Raw genomic sequence first — 19,814 nt, 5'->3', positions numbered from 1 at the left:
AAGCAAGAGAACAATAGCGTGATAGCGCGAGACCCAATCTAAATTTACATATTTGTGTTTCATTTTGGTGAAAACCCAAATACGACATAAACAAAAGGAAAAATCTTAAAATTTAAAAAGTAGATGAGAAATATTTTCGTCACATATTATTCTTGATGAAATAGTAAAAGTCGAATATATGGTAAATTTTGCGATACTTGTGCAAAACTTGATATAATTGAATGTGAAATTGACAATGGATACATTTTACTAAATTCTTTAAGTAAAAGTTGATTACTATTGAAAGTATTATGCATGAATGACCTCCTTAAATAAAATAAATGGCATTTCTTTAATTACATTTTCGGTGGAAAGAACTCTATCCCCTCTTAGAGTATTTGAGTCAATAATTCGAAATGAGTTGAATAATTCGAAATGAATAGAACAACTGCAATAGCTCAACCAGTATTTGGGACATGCTAATAAGATAATCTGGATAAGTGTTCATTTTGACCATTGATTTGCTATAACAATATTTACAATAAGATAATCTGGATAAGTGTTCATTTTGACCATTGATTTGCTATAACAATATTTACAATTCAATGGTTAAAATAATCAACTCTCCTCCAATATTTTCAACTTTCGAGCCCAATTTTAGAGACCACCGCCTCTGATAGCAACGCTGACGACAATTTATAGACAACCAACTCCAACAACATATGACTCATTCTGTTTCTTATATTTATGTTGTATACTGATTTTAGTTCTTCATTTTTTTAGAACAATTGTCGAATTATTCTAAAAAAGTGATCTTATGAGGATGCAGTATGCAGCATGGTAATCAATCTATTTTGGTCTTTTCTAACTATTTTGTAACTTTATGAGGATGCAGCAGGGTAAGATTTAAATTAGAAAAATAAATAAATAAATAATCTTCCTCTATAAATTGAAACTATAAGATTATGCACCCTGCACAATTCTTGTTTTTGCACTTCAAACAAGCAAGCCAACTTAACATCTGATTCATCGTTAGTCTAACTACCTTTTCTCGCAACCTTGATTGCGAGAAAACTGTTTCAGAAAACGGAATGGAAAAAAGGTTTCGGAAAACATATGAGATAAACAAAGACAACTTTCTTAGCACACAACTCAGAATAGCAAGGATTGCCAACAAACCTTACCCCCATAATACGTTTTGAGCCATATTTAGCACATGCAAAGTAGCGAGGAATCACACACACATACCAGAAAGAAAGAGAAAAAAAAAAGGCAAAGTAAAATACACATAATGAAAACATGACAAAAAAGAGGTTGCCAAAGGTATGCTGCCATGGGGACACAGGACAAACACGACCACGACACATCACGCCTTCCTCAAAACTTGCTACACTGATAATATTGTGCATATGATAACATGTCTCCCAGTACTGGGTAAATCTGACAATTCATTCTCTCACACCGATGCACCTCATTACTCAACTCTATGGATAATTAGATATAACAGAAATTCACAGCTACATGGAGAACGGGAGAGAAATTCTAACTGTGAATTGCGGCAAGTACGAGAGATTCTTCAAATCACTTCACTTTGGCTGCTGTCGACAGTAACAAGCTTCGAGCATGTTTGAAAGTGATTCTGAAATAATGAAAATTGCTTTTTATATTTTTAGAATTACTTTGAAATGTATTTTTAGTCATTCAAAATAAATTTTAACAATATAAAATTGTATTTAAAAGTATAAAATTGAATATTAAATTGATTGAGTGACCACATCCATGTTTCAAAATCACTCACAACGTTAACAAACTACCAAAAAGTTCAGATTTCAGAAATTTTTACCTGCGCCACAGCATGAGTTGAGTCAAATTCTTCAAAATCCTTACAAAGGCTCTGAGGCACCCCAAAAGTTCAGGGTCATGCACGGACTTCTTGCTTCTCTCGAGCAGGCGTTGAATCGGTCTCTTTGATGTCCTTTACAAAGGTCCTAAGGCACCCATTAATAATACGAGGTGCTGCTCCATCACAGAACCGTTTTGCAAGATCAACGGCCTTCATCAATAACCAAGAATGATATATTTTTTTAACAGAAAAAGAATTGAGGTTAGAAAAGGGATTTTCTTTTGAAACGGAGACAACCTTCTCAAACATATACCAAACAGACTTCAGAGATGTTAGTTTTGACCTTCAAGTAAAACATCTCAAGACATTTTTACCTCATTAATTACAATCTGATGCCTTGTTCCAATAACCGTTATTTCAGACATCGCCAGGTGGAGAATACAAAGCTCCAGAATCCTTCCTGCTGGCTTGTTCTGAAATATATACGAGTACATGAGATATTTAATCTCCTTAACTATTACAAATCTTACACATTCTAAAAAATTTGCAAATTCAAGAAGTTCAAGTCCAAGTGCATGCTCTTTGCTTTGTATTCGTTCAACTGCTTTGTCTGAAGCTGGAATGATTTATCGAATAGAATAACAAAACATGTTTTGCAGAATGTTTTTCTCTTATTTCTCTTGTCTGAAGCTGGAATGATTTATCGAATAGAATAACAAAACATGTTTTGCAGAATGTATTTTCTCTTATTTCTCTTAGAAAGAAAGGGTTTTATTAAATAGAAAAATACCCAATACTAAGTAAGAAAATACAAAAAAGGAAAAAAAATACACAAACGTAAATTTAATACAATGAAAATATTAACAATAAAGAAAATAATCAACACTCCCCCTCAAGCAGGTTTGAAGATATCATCCATAGCCAACTTTTCAATTAAGTTGTTGAATAGCTATTTTGGAAGACCTTTAGTCAACACATCTACGATTTGTTCTATTCTTGAAAGATAAGGGATGCATATTATTCCTTGAACGATCTTCTCCTTCATGAAGTGTCTGTCAACTTCAATATGTTTCGTCCTATCATGAAGGACTGCATTGTGGGCAATGAAAATTGTTGCCTTGTTATCACAATAAATGCACATAGGCATTGTCTAGGAGAATCTCAATTCTTCCAATAATCTTCTTATCCATAAGCCCTCACAAATACCATGGGTATCAACCTTAAATTCTGCTTCTGCACTAGTTCTTGCAACCACACTCTGTTTTTTACTTCATCAAGTAACTAGACTTCCTCCCACAAAGGAGGAATAACCAGAAGTGGCTCTTTTATCAACTGTACTACCTGCCCAATCAGTATCAGTGTACACTTCGATATTTAGTGGTCATGTTTTTTAAACAATATGCCTTTTTCTAGAGTACTTTTCATATATCTTAGACATATATCTTAGAATTCTATGAACATCAAAGTGAGTTGGTCCAGGAGCATGCATGAACTAACTTACCATACAAACTGCAAAAGTGATGTCAGTATGTGTGTGATCGAGATATGTAAGTATCCCCATATTTGATACTTCTCTTTTTCTTTTATTTCTTTTTCAACAGCAGCTTCCAATCTCAAGTTCTGCTCGATAAGAGTTTCAACCACCCTACAGCAAAGTAAACCTATTTCTTTCAATAGATCAAGAATATATTTCCTTTGGTTGACAAGAATGCCACCTCTAAACCTAGCAAACTCCATGTCTAGGAAATATTTTATAGTTCCTAGGTTTTTGATTTGGAAATCATCAGCTAACTTCTTCAAGAAAGTCAGTCATGTCTCATCATTGCCTGTAAAAATGATATCATGAACGTAAACTATCAAAACAATAACCTAGACATTTCCTCTATGTTTATAGAGCATAGTATGATCAACTTGATTTTGACTAGATCCATAGCTTGTGACTGCTTTTTAAACTCTAGGAAACTCATATAATGATTTCTTCAACTTGCACACTTTGTTAATTCCGAGATCTGCCTCAAAACCAGGTAGCAAATCTATTAAATACCTCTTTTTCAAGATCCCCATTGAGAAAGGCATTCTTAACATCTAGTTGATAAAGTGGCCAACCAAAATCAACTGCAACATATAGCAACTGAAGCAAATATTTCTTGATAATCAACTCTTAGGTCTGAGTAAATTTCTTAGCAACCAATCTGACCTCATACCTCTCAATACTGCCATCAGCTTTACATTTTACAGCAAACACTCGCTTACATCCAACTGATTTCTTGTTTTTAGGTAGTTCAACTATGCCCCATGTGCAGTTTTGTTTCAAGCACATTCATCTCTTCCATTACTGCCACTTTCCAATTCAAATCATTTAGGGCCTTCTGTATATTCCTCGGAATAAATAGGTTGTTTATTTTGGATGCGAAGCAGAATTTGTGATAAGAAAGATAGTTTGCAATGGGATGTCTGGTGTCACAATCGTAACTTCTCAACACGATTGTGCGGCACTTGCTTAGCTCAATCAGCAAGTCAGTCGTTCGATAATCGGAATCCGCGGACAAACTCGCGGTATGACGTAGCCTCCCTCCCCGTTCTTGGAAAAATGTTTTTATAAAACGGGAGAGAGAAAGTAAATAATTGAAAACGTCATAAAGAAAGCATTGAAGACTGTCAATTGCAAGGAAAATAACTCAGCATGCAAAGAGTGCTACAAGGCTTGGGCGGGGGTCGGACTGTTCATGTACCCCCTATAGTACATATTGAGAATTTTGGCCTTGGCAGGCTTGCATATGAAAAAGCCGAAATGTCACACTATGACTCGGCGACACCTAAACGAAAGAATTAACCTAAACTACTTTCAAGACATAAAGATAAAGTGATTTGGGGGTATTCGGGCATATGACCAACGGTAACTAATACGTTGGACAATTATGCCCCTGACATTCTCCCCCACTCAAACGGTTGACGTCCTCGTCAACTGGCGAAGCTGGAGCTCTTCGGTCTTCTGCATCCACGCTTCAAAATCTTCGACGGTCTTCCACTGGTTACCTCCACGAGGGCTTCTTCCGCTTCACCAGGAATTTATGTATCTCCCTCGTGGGCCTTCTACAGGTCCTTACTCTGTCAGCAAGGCCTTCCTCGACTTCTCTGTCTTCCTCCAGGTCCAGGTTGACAGGCAATCGTACGGCGTCGTTGCACCGTCACTTGGAAGCTTGGTCATCCCCTCTAACTCGAGGGGGCATCGCTTTTGATCTCCCCTCTCCTCCGTCGGCCTTGAAGCTTCTTCTAGGCACACTTGAGCGATGTTGGCCATCTGTTCACATTCTTCTCCAACTCGGTGGACTTGAGGGCGGTTCCCTAGACAAGGGCCATCAGCGATGAGCGGCAATGCAGAATGCCTCTTATTTTCAATCTCAAACGGACTTTTCTTGATCAGCGAGTCGGTCTGAGCACTATAACCGAATTGGGTTACCTTCAGCAGTTGAACCCAATTCTCTTGTCTGCCATCAACACAATGATGCAGCTGTTCTGCGAGCACACAACTGAGTTGCTCGGCTTCGACTTCAGGAGTCTCGGTCGCCCCGACGACCCCAAGACTTGGCCCCTCGATCATGGCTTGCTTTGAACCATTGAAGGCGACCTGACACTCGAGGTTCTCGCTCCACTGAGTGTCTTCTCCTCTCGACGACCCACCCTGGTGGCACTCTCCCACATGACTCAGCACGCTCACCTGGCCCTGCGCAGAATAACACTTTCCTCCCTTGGCATCAGTAAGACCCAACGGCACCACGGGGGACTCGTATGCTTCATGCCTAGTGACACAATTTTTCTCGAGTCCCTTTGCCTTCATTGTTCTTACTCGACATTGCCTCGGTCGGTCGTTTGACTTTGGGAGATGCTTCACTCCACGTGGGCGGCCATCAACACACTGTTGTGGGCTTCTGTCCTCCTTCTTCAGGGAAAGGACGCGGGCTCCATACGGAGCTTGTACGGGTATACTACACCCTGTATTCGACAACATCTCTGACGGTTTCCGAAGTTTGGTTAACTTCGATGGCGCCATGCGATAAGCATTTTTCGCATGCGCGTTTGCCTCTGATGGCGACTCTACCCCATGGTCGGTTCTCCTCCGCATCAACGAGGACTTGGGCCATCTACTTGGCATCACACCATGGCACTTCTCTGGGACACACAGAGTGTCCTTGGGGACTGTCTCCCCCGGCTTTTCCAACGCCCCAAGCAGGATCTCCACAGACAGTGGTTCCTCTTGGGCGCGACTCTCGTCTAGTTGCATGGCCGATATCATTCTGAACCCGTTAGGCTGCCGAATATCTGCTTGCACTACCGTAGGGAAGGATCCAGTAATCGCTAGACATTTGGCTGACGGCATTGGAATGACTTGATGTTCAAGGAGGAACTCCATTCCCAGCACTACATCAAAGTCGTCCATCTTTACAACCACAAAGTCTACGGGGCCTCTCCATCCTCCCAACTTTATCGTCGTTCGCTTCACCAATCCGACGATAGGTAGGGCAATGGAATTCACGGCTTTCATCTTTCCTGAATCCCTCTCCCAACGGAGCCCTAGACGCCTGGCTTCTGCCTCTGTAATAAAGTTGTGGGTTGCACCAGAATCAACCATTGTGCTCTTAGTCTGTTTTTGGTTGATCCAGGTGTCAACATACATTAGGCCCCCTTTTGTTGGTACGTGTCTCTCCCCTGACTTTTTCTGGAGAGACGACATGTACTTTATGGCCCCAATCCGAGTCTTCTCGCCTCCATCTACCAGGTCCGCTTCGTCCTCAGCACGATTTGACTTATCGTCTGAATCCGCAATTAGTGAGGCCTGAAACGCATGGAAGTCGACTTTGTTCGGGCATTCCCTTGCCAAATGGGGCCCCTGACATATGAAACAACTGAGGGGACGCTTGGTTGGGCTTCGATCATTCGGCCTCCGCCATGTATTTTCGGTGGTTGGCTGGTAAGGTTTGCGGTCCTTACCAGAACGTCTGTCTCCCCCGACAGCTTTGGGAGAGCTCGGGCGACTATCCCTATTCCTTCTTGGTGAGAAACTTTGATTACGCCTCGCATCTTGAGAGTCACTTGTCAGGTCGAACAACCGTTCGGCTGCTGCATATGCTGACGTGAGGTCTTGGACCCTTTGTTCATACAACTTGGCCCTCGCCCACGGCTTCAGCCCTTCGACAAAGTAGAAAACTTTGTCTTTCTCTGACATATCCCGGATGTCTAGCATTAACCCTGCGAACTGCTTCACGTACTCCCGAATCTCGCCAGTGTGTCTTAGATCGCGCAATTTTCGCCGAGCCAGGATTTCCACATTCTCGGGGAAAAATTGCGAGCGGAGTTCTCTCTTCAGGGCATCCCACGTATCTACAGTGCAACGTCCTTCCTGTATGTCTACGTATCGGGACCTCCACCACAACTTTGCATCTTCAGACAGATGCATCGTTGCCAACGTCACTTTGGCTTCTTCGGCGACAGTGTTTGTAGCCTTGAAGTACTGTTCAAGGTCGAAAATGTAGTTCTCCAGGGCCTTAGCATCTCTTGCCCCACAGAAGGGCTTTGGTTCTGGGACTTTTACTTTGCTAACCGAAATTGCTCCTCCAGCTGGAGCTTGGTTAGCCATTGCTCGCATCGTGAGACTCAGCCTTGCGTTCACGTCCGCGATTTCATTTCTAACGACATCGAGGGTGACTTTAAAATCCTCCGACATGGCGTTTATCATCTCTAAGAGTGTCTTCTGAGTGTTATCAAGCTCACTGACGCGTTCTTCCATGTGGGCAGCAAAACCTGAAGAACTCTCCCCACGCTCGTAGTTAATAGTTCTTCTGGCGTTGGTGTTTTCTTCTAGGGCGTCAACCCTTGCCAACAACTCTTTTATTGGCAACCCTTCGACACGGCCAGCTACCGCATCGATCATGTTAGCTTTCTCAGAAATTTCGTCGACACGAGACTCCAAGTAGCGGATGGAGTCGGGAACTTCGACTAGGTAGAGCATCTGCTCCTCTATCTCTACTAGTCGGTCTCTCTGGGCCTTGCCCGATGGATTCGACGACGACATGCTTCGGTGTAATCGTCAATTAGCCAATTTGGCTCTGATACCACTTGTCACAATCGTAACTTCTCAACACGATTGTGCGGCACTTGCTTAGCTCAATCAGCAAGTCAGCCGTTCGATAATCGGAATCCGCGGACAAACTCGCGGTATGACGTAGCCTCCCTCCCCGTTCTTGGAAAAATGTTTTTATAAAACGGGAGAGAGAAAGTAAATAATTGAAAACGTCATAAAGAAAGCATTGAAGACTGTCAATTGCAAGGAAAATAACTCAGCATGCAAAGAGTGCTACAAGGCTTGGGCGGGGGTCGGACTGTTCATGTACCCCCTATAGTACATATTGAGAATTTTGGCCTTGGCAGGCTTGCATATGAAAAAGCCGAAATGTCACACTATGACTCGGCGACACCTAAACGAAAGAATTAACCTAAACTACTTTCAAGACATAAAGATAAAGTGATTTGGGGGTATTCGGGCATATGACCAACGGTAACTAATACGTTGGACAATTATGCCCCTGACATCTGGCACCTTGACGGGAAATTTTCCTATGGGCAATTGGAATGTCAAGAATAGAGACATCGGGTAAGGACTTATGAGGAGAACTAGGAAAATTATGAGAAAAAGTACTGGGAGAATTATGAGGAGAATGTATATTACTGGGATTTGCATGATCATTTGGTCCTATGATGATCAACCACCTATTCTCGATTACTTTGAGGCAAGTTTTTTCTAGTATAAATCTGAAGTTCAGGTTTTTGTAGTGTTTCTCCCCCCGAAGAAGAACTTTCCACACTTTGCATCAAAGGATTATAACTCATAATTTCAAGACCAATGATGTTTGGGGTAGGTGAAGTATCCCATAAATTATCTTCGAGGTTAGATGTCTCCCTTTAAAGACAATTTGGGCTTAAAGAAAGTCCATGCTCCAAAAACTTTTTGGTCAAAGGGTCAAAATATTTGAAAGCTTTCTTATGAGAGACATAGCATATAAAAATGCATTTTACAGCTAGAGGATCAAGTTTAGTTAGTATAGGGTAAAGAGTACGAACATAAACAATACACTCGAATACTTTTATTTGTAAGTCAGAAAACAGCCAAAATTTAGAGAAAAAGAAAAAAAAAACTTTTTGAAGTGACTCAGAGGAGTTTTAAAATTCAAAACCTTGGTTACCATTTGATTTATGAGGTATGCAGCAATAAGGACTGCATCACCCCACAAATATTTTGGTACATGCATAGAAAGCATAAGGGCCCGAGCAACTTCAAGTAAATGTCTTTTTCGCTCAACGTCATTTTGCTAAGAAGTATCTCAACATGTAGCTTGATGTACCCTTATCTTGCAAAAAATAAGTTAATTGTTCGTTAAAATATTCAGTACTATTATCAAAGTGAAGAATGCGGATTATAGTTTGAGACTGGGCCTCAATCATATTGTAAAACCAAACAAAAACCTCTTCTACCTTCATTTTTTCTTTGTTAAAAGATAAAATCAAGTGTGATCAAGGTAACAAACCAACGCTTAACACTGTAAGCCAACACTTTAGATGGACCCCACACATCAGTGTGAATGAAGTAAAAAGGTGAGGAACCCTCGTAAGGTTTGGGTCGATGATGTTTAGCAGAAATGCAACTTTCACTTTAAAAAAATTGAACAATCAAAATCTTTAAATAAATTTGGAAACAATACTTCAAGTAAAAGAAATTTGGATGACCCAACCTACGATGCCAAAGCATTATAGTTTCTTTAACAAAAGAGCAAACACTACCCAATTCCCAAGCTATTTTATAACTAACTGAAACTTCATCAAAGTAATATAGACTACCAATCATCATAGCACATCGAATCATCTACCCGAGTCCTAAATTTAGAAAGTACAATGAGATTTACAAAAGGCAACACAACAATTAGCATCCTTAGAGATTTTACTAACAGATAACAGAATGCATGTTAATTTTGGAACATGAAGGACAGAGTTTTGTTGTCAAATAAGTAGTTCCTTTTCCTGCAATAGATATAAAACTACCATCGACAATGCAAATTTTTTTTACTGCAATATACAAGAGAGCATGATTCGAAAAGGAAAGAGCGACTAGTCATATGACCCGATGCTCTGGAATCTATAATCCACGGAAAGGATATACGACAAGAGAGGGCTTGAGAACAATTCGCTAATTGTGCCAAGGAAACACTAGGATTACCAAATGATGAATTAGTCTTCAATAACTTCAGGATTTGATCAATTTGTTCTTTATTAAAAGGGTTGGAGTCCTAGACAGTAGCATTAGAGGCATGTTGATGAGAAATCTTCTCCTTAGAACTTTTCCAGTTTGCAAATTTTCCATGAAGTTTCCAACAAGTTTCACACGTATGTCAAGATTTATTGTAATAACCACACAAGACGATATTTTTCACGTGTCTAGTTAGAGATGCCTTCAAAGCAGAACTTGCAGTCACCAATGCAAAACTCTCTAACTGAATCAACATGTTTTTTTTGCCAATTATAACATTCGACTTTCTTCCCAACGAACTTACAAGAAAAAAAAGATCTTTGATTAATGGAAGAGTCGTTTTCCCAAGTATCCTACCTCTAACCTTATCAAACTCAACATTGAGGGCAGAAAGGAATTTGCAAATGCGTCATCTACAAATTTCCTATAATGCTTTTGGTCTTCTATAAACTTCCATTCATATGTATCAAAGAGATCAAGGTCTAGCCAAATCCTTTTTAGGAAGTGAAAATATTTCTTAAATCATCGATTGACCCAAAAGCTTAAGCTAGTGGGTAATGGTAAATTTAATATAATATTGAACACTCCCCCTCACTTGAGATATGAGAAATATCCAACAAGTGAAAATGAATATTATTGAAAATGAAGAAAACAAAAGATAAGGTGGATATTAATTGAGGAGGAACTAACATTGCAGGAGTTTGAACTCAAGTGAACCAACCTCCTCTGATATCATCTTGAATCACCGATTGACCCAAAAGCTTAAGCTAGTGGGTAAGAATAAATTTAATATAGCATCTAACAGTATTGGATAATGGAGTTGTCTCCTTATCTTACATCACTTAATTTAAGATTCAACTTAAATACTTGTGATTGGTTGCCCAAATCAGAATACATTTGAGTAACACAGTCAAATAATTCCTTGGTTGTGTAGGCACATATAGTTATAACTAATGTCTTCAACCATGGAATTTACTTGCCAGGTCATAACAACGGAGTTTTCAGCGTCCCACCAGGCAAATGAAGGATCAGGTGGCTTAAAGGGGTGGTATTTTATCTAGTAATGTAACCAATCTTCCCTCATCCACGAATATACATCCAAACACTTTGGGGCCAACGAGGAAAGTTATCCCCATTAAGCTAATTGATAGTGCTTTAAGTAGTGGGACTGTTGGCTAAGGTGCGGCTGTTTAAGACTTTAGTGGTAGTGGACTTGTCTACCATATTACTGAAGAAATACAGGCCCAAGAGGAAAAAATAGAAGTTCTAGAAAGAAAAGAGAGGAGAAATCTGGCAACGGTGGTGGCTCAAGACTGGCCGACTAGAACCCGCGGAAAAAAGAAAAAAGAGGAAAAACAGCTAAACCCGAGTGACGGAGGAGATCGGGGATTTCAAACGGAGATGTGGTGGCCGACGAGCTGTGAAGGATTGGCAGCGAGGACGAAGGTTGATAGTGGTGGCCGTATGGCACAAACTAGGGTTTTTTAGTTTATAAGAAAACTAGGATTTTTTCCAATGCTATTTCCACTCTGATACCATGTGCAGAATGTATTCTCTTATGTCTCTTAGAAAGAGAAAGAAGCATCCATTACAATTTTAAAGGTTAGATAGTTCAATCTCCCACCCTGCAATCGTTGAATTCAAACAAAAACAAATTAACAAAAGATAACATTACTCAAATTTCGGTTCATACCTGTTAAGAGCATATGAATTAAACAGACAAGAAGAAAATATTTGATAGAATGACTATACATTTATGATTTATATATAGAGCTTAACCTCGTAGCATATCTAGATGACTATTGACGAAACTTATGTTCTCAAGGCTGAAGTTTTTGTTTTATCCCCCAAAAAAACTTCAATAGATATTTTCTGGGATTAAACTAACTTGGACGATCATGTAATTTATTGTCAAGAACTTGTAAGATATAAAATTCTGGAAAGGAGATCCAACAAATTTTAAAACTATTAACTATTTGTTGAGTCCAAGGACATTTACCACTAAGCTCAAACCTTCAATAAGAAGAGCACAGATTTTCCAACACTCACGTGAGAGATCCAACAATATCCGTGGTTGAAAAATATTGCACATATGTTTGTGGTTCCATCCTTGTCACCGTCATATAAAGCTTTTCAAATTTCTATAAGTCTTGTAAAAAGCACACATGCGCTATGATTATGAGGCAAAGATCGATTCAGGAGGAGTATTCTAACCAATGATAACAACGTAAAGAAGAGAAAATCAGAAAATAAAATAGTAAACAAAAACAAGCTTTTTACACGACCTTCCAAGTTGGAGGAATGACTTTTTCAATTTTAAGCGCACGATTGTCCCATCCGTCCACAACTGCAACCAAAAGTTTTCGTGTAAACCTGCAAACCATGAAGAAAATGGCTTGCCTTATTTCATTCTTAAAGTGAATAATATTGATAAAATAGGTGAAATTCATACAAAATTTTCATCTTATCACCCTCTGCCAAAGGTAAGGGAGTATAAACCAAGTTTACCGTAAGATCAGTTTGCTGTAGACCATCTTTGGTGGGGCTGCGAGGATTTCTGCCTCTGAGATACGGTCATGCAGAAAACAAAACTTTAATACCAACCGCAATAAAATAGGACTTTGAGGCTAGACAATACTGCATTTACAACTATAGTAAAAACATGGGAAAACTTAAAATACCCTTAGTTCCTAATTCTGGATTCGGTTGCATTTTTTTAAATAAAAAAACAATTTATTGATTAATGAAATAATCCAAAGAAGTAGACGAAATGAAAAGAATAAAAAAGAAGCCCAAAAGAGAGGGAAAGATTACAACTGAAAAAGAAGTAGACGAAATGAAAAGAAGTACAACCAAATGTGCTGGATTAAAACAAAAAACAGAGGGCCCCTAATGTAAGAAGAATAGGAGTTAATAGGGTAATTAGTTAATAATCTAGGTTAATTCCTTTTCTACCCACCACTTGTAATAAACTCTATAAATAGGAGTCTTCCCCTCTTGTATGAAACGCATTATTCATTCTAATAAAAAGATTTACAATCTTGGTTCTTGGATAATTACTCCTTAAGATTACTTAGGCTACATCACTTTACTGTCAGAGCGGCCACTTGGGCCAACGTTGACTGCCACCGATGGAAGATCAAGAAAATTTTGGCGATGCCAATCACAAGAGGGAGCTTCATGAGTTGTGCTTGTTGTCGAACAACACACATCTAATTTGGGGGAACCCTTAAATTTCAAGAAAGAAAGAAGAAACCAGATCTTTTTCAAAATTTAGCAAGAAATGACTATTACCAATCAAAGATGTCCAAGAAAAATACAGCAGTTTGAATAGGCAAGAAAATCAATTTTACTTCCAAAAACAGTGCTGGAATTTTGACTCAAGTGATTCCGAAGAAGAATTTCAACTTGCTAATTTTACCTATATTCGATCTTCTCAAAGAACCTATCTTTCCACAAAGGAAATTTGCTTCTAGTAATTCTAGTGACTCTGATGATATTTCTAAGGAAACTTGGGATGGAATACGAAGACGGAAATATTGACAAACAGCCCAATGATTCGATCAACCCCATTTTTTAAGAAATCAACATAAAATTTGGGAGTTAAATGAATTAAAGAATCAATTGATTTTTGCAACCCTAGAAGAACGTTCAAGACTCAAAATTACTCTTTGGTTATGGAACACGATCAAGAAAGGTTGATTCAAGAAAATCAATGGATGAGTCCTATACTCACCACGAGATTGAAACATATTCAATCGCCCTACAAAATGACTACTTTGATCCCTTGGGCCGTAGATTGGAGGAAATAAAAAAAATATAACAAAAGAAATCCAACGTTCATCAAGGAAAATGACTCACATGTCGATCAACTATCAATCCATTAGCAAGAGTTCAAGAACAAATTGGTTTCATATACAGAAGAAAAAATAAAGGAATCACGATTGGAAAAATTTCAAATAGAAAATCTGGACAATAAAATTGAAGAAAAACAAGAATTTGAAAATAGTCTCAAGTGAAGAAAAATCCAACGAAGAAGATTGGAAAAAAGGATCGAACACCGAGCAAAAATCGAACAAGAACAACAACACATTGATTGCAGTGGAAATGGATCATTGAACCGTTGAAGAACTTGAAGCAAATGATAGAGAAGACGTGATTCTTGAACGATTCTCTTTGGAATATGGTTTTTAGTGATTGGTCCATTGAATGTGGTTCTGAATGAGCATGAAGGAAAAAATCTGTTTTGGCTTTACGACCGATGGAGAGGTTCCTCTTTTGGTGGAAATATTGGATTTTTTGTCTCAACTTTATCTATTTGAACATAATATTCTTGTTTACAACATAGGAGGTTGGTTGGTTCATACTTTGTTGAACAAGTTTATTTCATTATTTATTTGCTTCACAACTTTTTTCTTTTTAAAACTCGAGAACAAGTTTTCTTTTTGAAAGGGTAGAATGATGTAAGAAGAATAGGGGTTAATTGGGTAATTAGTTAATATTCTAGGTTAATTTCATTTTTACCCACCACTTGTAATAAAACTATAAGAGTTTTATCTTCCTAAGCACATTATCTATTCTAATAAAAAGATTAACAATCTTGGTTCTTATAGAATTACTCCTTGAGGTTGCTTAGGCTACATCAATAAACCCCAATACAAAGGCAACAAGGAGACAAAATCATGGAGCACGTCTAAAAAGAAAAAGGCCAAGTTTCATGAAGATCACTACTGACAAACGATGTCCCAGAAAACAGGTCCTTAACACCCCGTTTCAAGAAGAATCAAGGTGGAAGTCAATATGCAGAATCAAGTTGATGATGGCCCTTCTCAAACTTTAACTTTTTCTTCACATGATATAGAGCTTTCTTATGGAACCTAATACAGTATTGATATAACATGGACATCTCATCTTGACAAAGAATTGGTTCACACTCAGAAGAAGAAGCTTCTTTGTCAAATAAGCCCAAACTGAAGATTGTAATTTTTTCAGCAACACTTGTAGTATTCGGAGATCTACTCCAACTTCTATCGGCAACTCAATGTTCATACCGATGCTTGATGTTAATCTATTAGTTCTTTGTTAAGTTTTTAAGTAAATCAATCATTTGTTATGGTTTGTGGAATCTTTACATTTTTCTGCTTTTCTTTTTCCTTTTTACTCCTTTGAGAGAGTTTGCATCTATTGAGCATTAGTCTCTCTTTTACACTTCTCGTCTTTTCAATGAACAGTTGTCTCTTCTAGTCAATTATGTTTTTAATATAAAGTAATGGGCGAATTAAGAAGCAGAAATAATATGTGTGTGTGTGTGTGTGTGTGTATTATATATGAAGGTCAAATAATCGTTTACCAATTGTAGAATCCCTTTCATCCTTGCGTAAAAGCTCATCTGCTTCTTCAATTGTTTCCACGGTAACTGGCGGACCTCCAAAGCTCATATGATTATATTCCATCAACGATGTCTTGTCAAATTCATATCCTGATTCTAAATTGTACAAACAAAAAAAAAGCAAGCAGGATTTTATATTTGAGTGACATCTATTTCCCCAATGTGATCTTTTTTACATTAAAACACACACACACCAAATAGTATATGGGGTAACAAAAAACCATATATCATGTCTCTACCATAGATTACCTCGTCGGGAATTTAACCTTTTCTCGAAGAGCCGAACGGGATCAGAGCCTTCTAAACAAGCTGCATAAACAATTGACCTGTGATTGAATAATCTAGTAGAATTAGAATTTATCACTAGTCTAGAAATTAAACAAATTCTTAGTGCATATCTTGGTGAGTAAGCCAACTTTTGGAATAGGTAAAAGGTAGATAGGAGATATTCATATGTTATAGAAAGAAAAGGTGAAAAGGAAGTAGTGGATCTTACAAAGCAAGCTCTCTAGCAGCTCTCGGACTACAAAATTTGCCGCTCTTGTCAATCTTTGGTATCGTCTCAATGGAAGATACTGAAATAGAACTCCTCTCTTCAGCCACACGATTTTCAGGAAAAGAAGTAGAAGCCCGAAGCGAGGCTTGACAGCAGAGGCGTGGCATGGAATTTTTTACGTGGGGAACAATTGAACTAGCATGAAACGGGAACTGACATATTCCAGAAATGTGGTTGGAGAAATGAAAATTAGGCCTGAAGAAAAGAGATGATGAGCACGAATGAAAACTAAGCATGAGTTAAGTCATATTTTCTGGAAAGATGTAGTAATCAGGGAGCCTATATCTTTTCTTTTTCTTTTTCTTTTTTACTTTCTTTAAGAAAAACTAGGCAAAACAACAATATGACTATTTCCTTCCCTCTAGCAGTTGTCTCAATAAATATCCAATAGTCTAGAGAGCCAAGAATATAAATTGCTCACTAAATTTACCATAACCCACGAGGGAATGATGAGTAAAGTTGTTTAGTCATAGATCCACAATGTAAGGAGTTAATAAATCATGAAATTGATGCTAATGAATCAGGTGATCTACAATGTGTTAATAGCTCCTTCGGCCACACAACTCCACCCCACCCAACTCCTCTCCCCAATCAGCCCGTAAGCTCTTAAGCCTGTTGAGTTCGGGAGCAACTCCAAGCTCGCAAGTGAAGGAGTATCAGGAAGAACAAGCTTTTAGTTTCAGTAGTATTTTTCTACATAGTAACCATAGGTTGCATTAAATGAAACCAAGTTCGTTACTGTTGACCAGTATAAGATGGTGGTCGTGTTATCTCGATGCTCATCCAGGTGCCATCTGGTATAGCCGAATTTTAGACTACTAAGGAAAGATCCAAAACTGATCTTTAAAGCAAATGTTACCACTGACCCTGCATCCACCATTCTGAAAAGTTGTAAAGATGATGCAAGTATTTAGAGGGAGTAACTAGTATGAAGCAAGGAAGCGTGCCACATCCTACCGTTTCTATTTCACAATTCAAATTGCTGAGCGTGAGAAATTAACAGAGAGGTCAATTGTTGTTGGAGAACTGATGTAGCCTAAAGGACCCAACGGAGAGAATTATCCAATTATCGACTTTCAAAACTTAATATGAATCAAAGTTCTAAAGGTACAGAGGGAGGACTCCAGTTTATAGAAAATGAAATCCCAAAATGAAACTAAAAAGGAATTAAAATTCAAATAAGAAACTAAAAAATGATTAACGTGAATTTAGCCAAGATTTGCCGTTAATTCCTTAATTACCCTTGCATGGTGAGCAAGATTAAGGAAGCAGAGTTTGAATTGAAAAAGGAAAGGGGGAGTAGGTAAAGAATAAGAACAGAATAAGTGGAAGGGCAAAGGAAAAAAAACCTGGTAGTGATAACTTTATCCCCAACGTTGAAAAGTCGAGTCTTGTGGGCAGAAGCTCCAGGTGCAAATTTCAAACCATGAGGCTGCTCCTGCTCCACTTGATACTGCTCACGAGGTTGGCCAGCATCATGGGAATCTCCTAGTCCAATGTCGATTTTGAAAGCTGAGGATTTGAAGGAATGAAGGGTTGAAAAAGAGGTGGAGAAACTAAGATGAAAGAGAAAGCGTACGGGAAAGAGGTTGGGATGGGAACGTTGAGTAAAGGAAGATAAATGGGATTTAGGGAGGGGATGAGAGTGGGAAGAGTAGAGATAAAGGGAGGTGGGTGGAGCTAAAGACATCGTGAAATGCCCCAATTTCAGCTCACGTTACTCACAGGGGATTTGGAGGCAAAGCCATTTCTGCTAGTGGAAGAAGAAGGAATCTCCTCCGACTTTGTTTGGTGGGAAGTAAGCCGTATCGGATGGATAATCCAACATTTTTGGAATGATATTTAATATTTAATATTTTTAATATCCAGCAAAGTCGTGTAAGTGCTACAAGATTTGCTTTCAAAGCAAATTTGGATGTCTCTAGATGACTTCGTCCAAATTACTGTTAATATTTTTGCTTTCTACTCTATTTTTTACATTATTAAAAAAACTATTCCCATATTTTAGTGAAACTAACAAAATAAAACGTTTGGTACATTGCATGGAGTATTTTTCTCGGCATCACTTTTAATGGCTTTCTCACGGGTTCGTCACTATTGAGATCTTTCCTTCTCCTCCCGTAGGGACCTTTGTCACCCCACTTGATTGAGTTTGGTAGATAAGAGCTTCGTTGTTACCACTTATAATAATTATTTTCCAATTATTTACATTTTTCTTGGTTATGTATGTTCAATCAAATTTAAATCAATTTTTTACTTTATAACTCCAAAAACAAATTTAATCTAAGTTTAAATGTTATAATTTCATTTACATTCATTGTTTTTTAGAATGTTGCTAAAGTTATAGAAATGAGTGTTCATTTAGTTAAATCTAGATTGTATCAACAAAAAATATGACAAAGACAAAAGGGCAAAGCAACCGCACTATATTATTTAAGTGGCAAGCCACCTTTTCTATACATACAATAATTTTGTTTTTGATATATATTTTTTGGTACAACTCCGTTTTAGTTAAATGATCACTCGTTAGTATATATTTTATTTGTGTTTCTCTATGCAGACAAATTTAGCAAGATACTAAAAAGTAATTAATATATTTAAGCATAGATAACATTTACTTTTGGACTAATAAGATTAGAGGTTATTTAAGTTTCAATTCAATTTACGTGCATAGTTGAAAAGAATGTGAAAAAACATATAAAAACGAGTAGTCATTTGGCAAAAACAAAGTTATATCGACAAAGATGTGACTAAAACAAAATTACAACCCAAAAAGTACAAGGGGAGATGTAAGGTATCACCTATGCTAATGTTAGTAATCATGTAGGCATATGTAAGATGTCACGCCCCCTCACAGATAACACCTCGATACTTAAAAGAGGATGTGAGGACGATGAATGTGTCATGCCTTCTCCCAAAAGTTGTCCTCACAACCCTAAGAAGAGATGTGACTTAAGTGAGAGAAATGTCAACATCCTGAGTTGGGTGACATCTTATGCTTAAATGAAACTTAAACTTCTTGAGGCTTGCTATAAGTTCATATGATATATTTATCATGTGTCTTAACTACACTATGTGATAACACAACATGACGACAAACTCATTTTTATTCATTAACAAGCATTCTACGATGCATGCTTTAACATTACAACTAGTTAACTAAGTTAACGTGTAGGCAATGTAATGCAATAAGACTAAATACGTTACGTGGCAAGGGCAATAACAACTATGTGGCATGCCATAACTCTTTTGTATCTTGAGGGGAAAAACATAAGCTCATGTGCTCTCAGTGAGTGGTGAATTTTAGGAAAACATTTTATAACGAATAGAAACCAAGTTTCAAAATCACTTCTTTTCTTTGAGGCACACATTTGTTGATGAGCTCTCATCTAGGCATGAAATGCCAAAACCTCATTAGCTTAAACTTGTTCAAACTTCTAAACGAACATAGTTGAATGATGAAACAAATTCGACACTCCCAACTAACTGGTGTGGACAAACTCACACAACTAACACTTAAGTGGACAACACTCAAGCATTCAGGTGCTTAAAATACTCATTCATCAGCCCTTCATCAGCTGCCAACTTGAATCTGTGTGTAAACTCACACATTCAACCTGCAAATACTATGGGGTGGCACATCTCACATAAAAGGTATTGGCCTAGACGGACACATACTCAACGCATGGCTTACCCTACCTTCATATGTGCACATATAGATAGCCTCATTAAACCGAGTTAGAAAGTAATG

At 38.0% G+C, this 19,814-nt stretch overlaps 2 protein-coding genes across 4 annotated transcripts; both read right to left on the bottom strand.

Annotated features, from left to right (window-relative positions):
- Positions 1 to 1,239: 1,239 nt before the first annotated feature.
- LOC103491638 (uncharacterized) lies at positions 1,240 to 17,901 on the bottom strand. 2 transcript variants are annotated; one of them, XM_017045280.2, is made up of 10 exons: positions 17,021 to 17,125; positions 16,494 to 16,930; positions 16,004 to 16,258; positions 15,757 to 15,833; positions 15,469 to 15,603; positions 12,627 to 12,681; positions 12,404 to 12,491; positions 2,197 to 2,295; positions 1,823 to 2,032; positions 1,240 to 1,618 (listed from the first exon to the last, which is right to left on the bottom strand). In XM_017045280.2, exons 2-9 carry the CDS (start codon positions 16,532 to 16,534, stop codon positions 1,898 to 1,900), a joined length of 885 nt encoding a protein of 294 aa, XP_016900769.1. In that variant the 5' UTR covers positions 16,535 to 16,930; positions 17,021 to 17,125; the 3' UTR covers positions 1,240 to 1,618; positions 1,823 to 1,897. The 2 variants fall into 2 exon arrangements, with proteins under 2 accessions (XP_016900769.1, XP_008449897.1); XM_008451675.3 differs by lacking the exons at positions 16,494 to 16,930; positions 17,021 to 17,125 and adding an exon at positions 17,413 to 17,901.
- On the bottom strand, positions 2,548 to 12,397 carry LOC127149469 (uncharacterized). Of its 2 annotated transcripts, none has more exons than XR_007821091.1 (2): positions 3,324 to 12,111; positions 2,548 to 3,163 (listed from the first exon to the last, which is right to left on the bottom strand). XR_007821091.1 is itself a non-coding variant. In XM_051084992.1 (2 exons), exon 2 carries the CDS (start codon positions 7,890 to 7,892, stop codon positions 4,926 to 4,928), a length of 2,967 nt encoding a protein of 988 aa, XP_050940949.1. In that variant the 5' UTR covers positions 7,893 to 9,225; positions 12,118 to 12,397; the 3' UTR covers positions 2,548 to 4,925. The 2 variants fall into 2 exon arrangements, 1 of the variants encoding a protein (XP_050940949.1); XM_051084992.1 differs by adding an exon at positions 12,118 to 12,397 and having other exon boundaries at positions 2,548 to 9,225.
- Positions 17,902 to 19,814: the final 1,913 nt, after the last annotated feature.

Source organism: Cucumis melo, chromosome 5, assembly GCF_025177605.1.
Source record: "Cucumis melo cultivar AY chromosome 5, USDA_Cmelo_AY_1.0, whole genome shotgun sequence".
In the NCBI taxonomy this organism is placed as follows: Eukaryota; Viridiplantae; Streptophyta; class Magnoliopsida; order Cucurbitales; family Cucurbitaceae; genus Cucumis; species Cucumis melo.
Note: the sequence above shows the minus strand (reverse complement) of the source record. Positions and strands in the feature narration are given on the sequence as shown.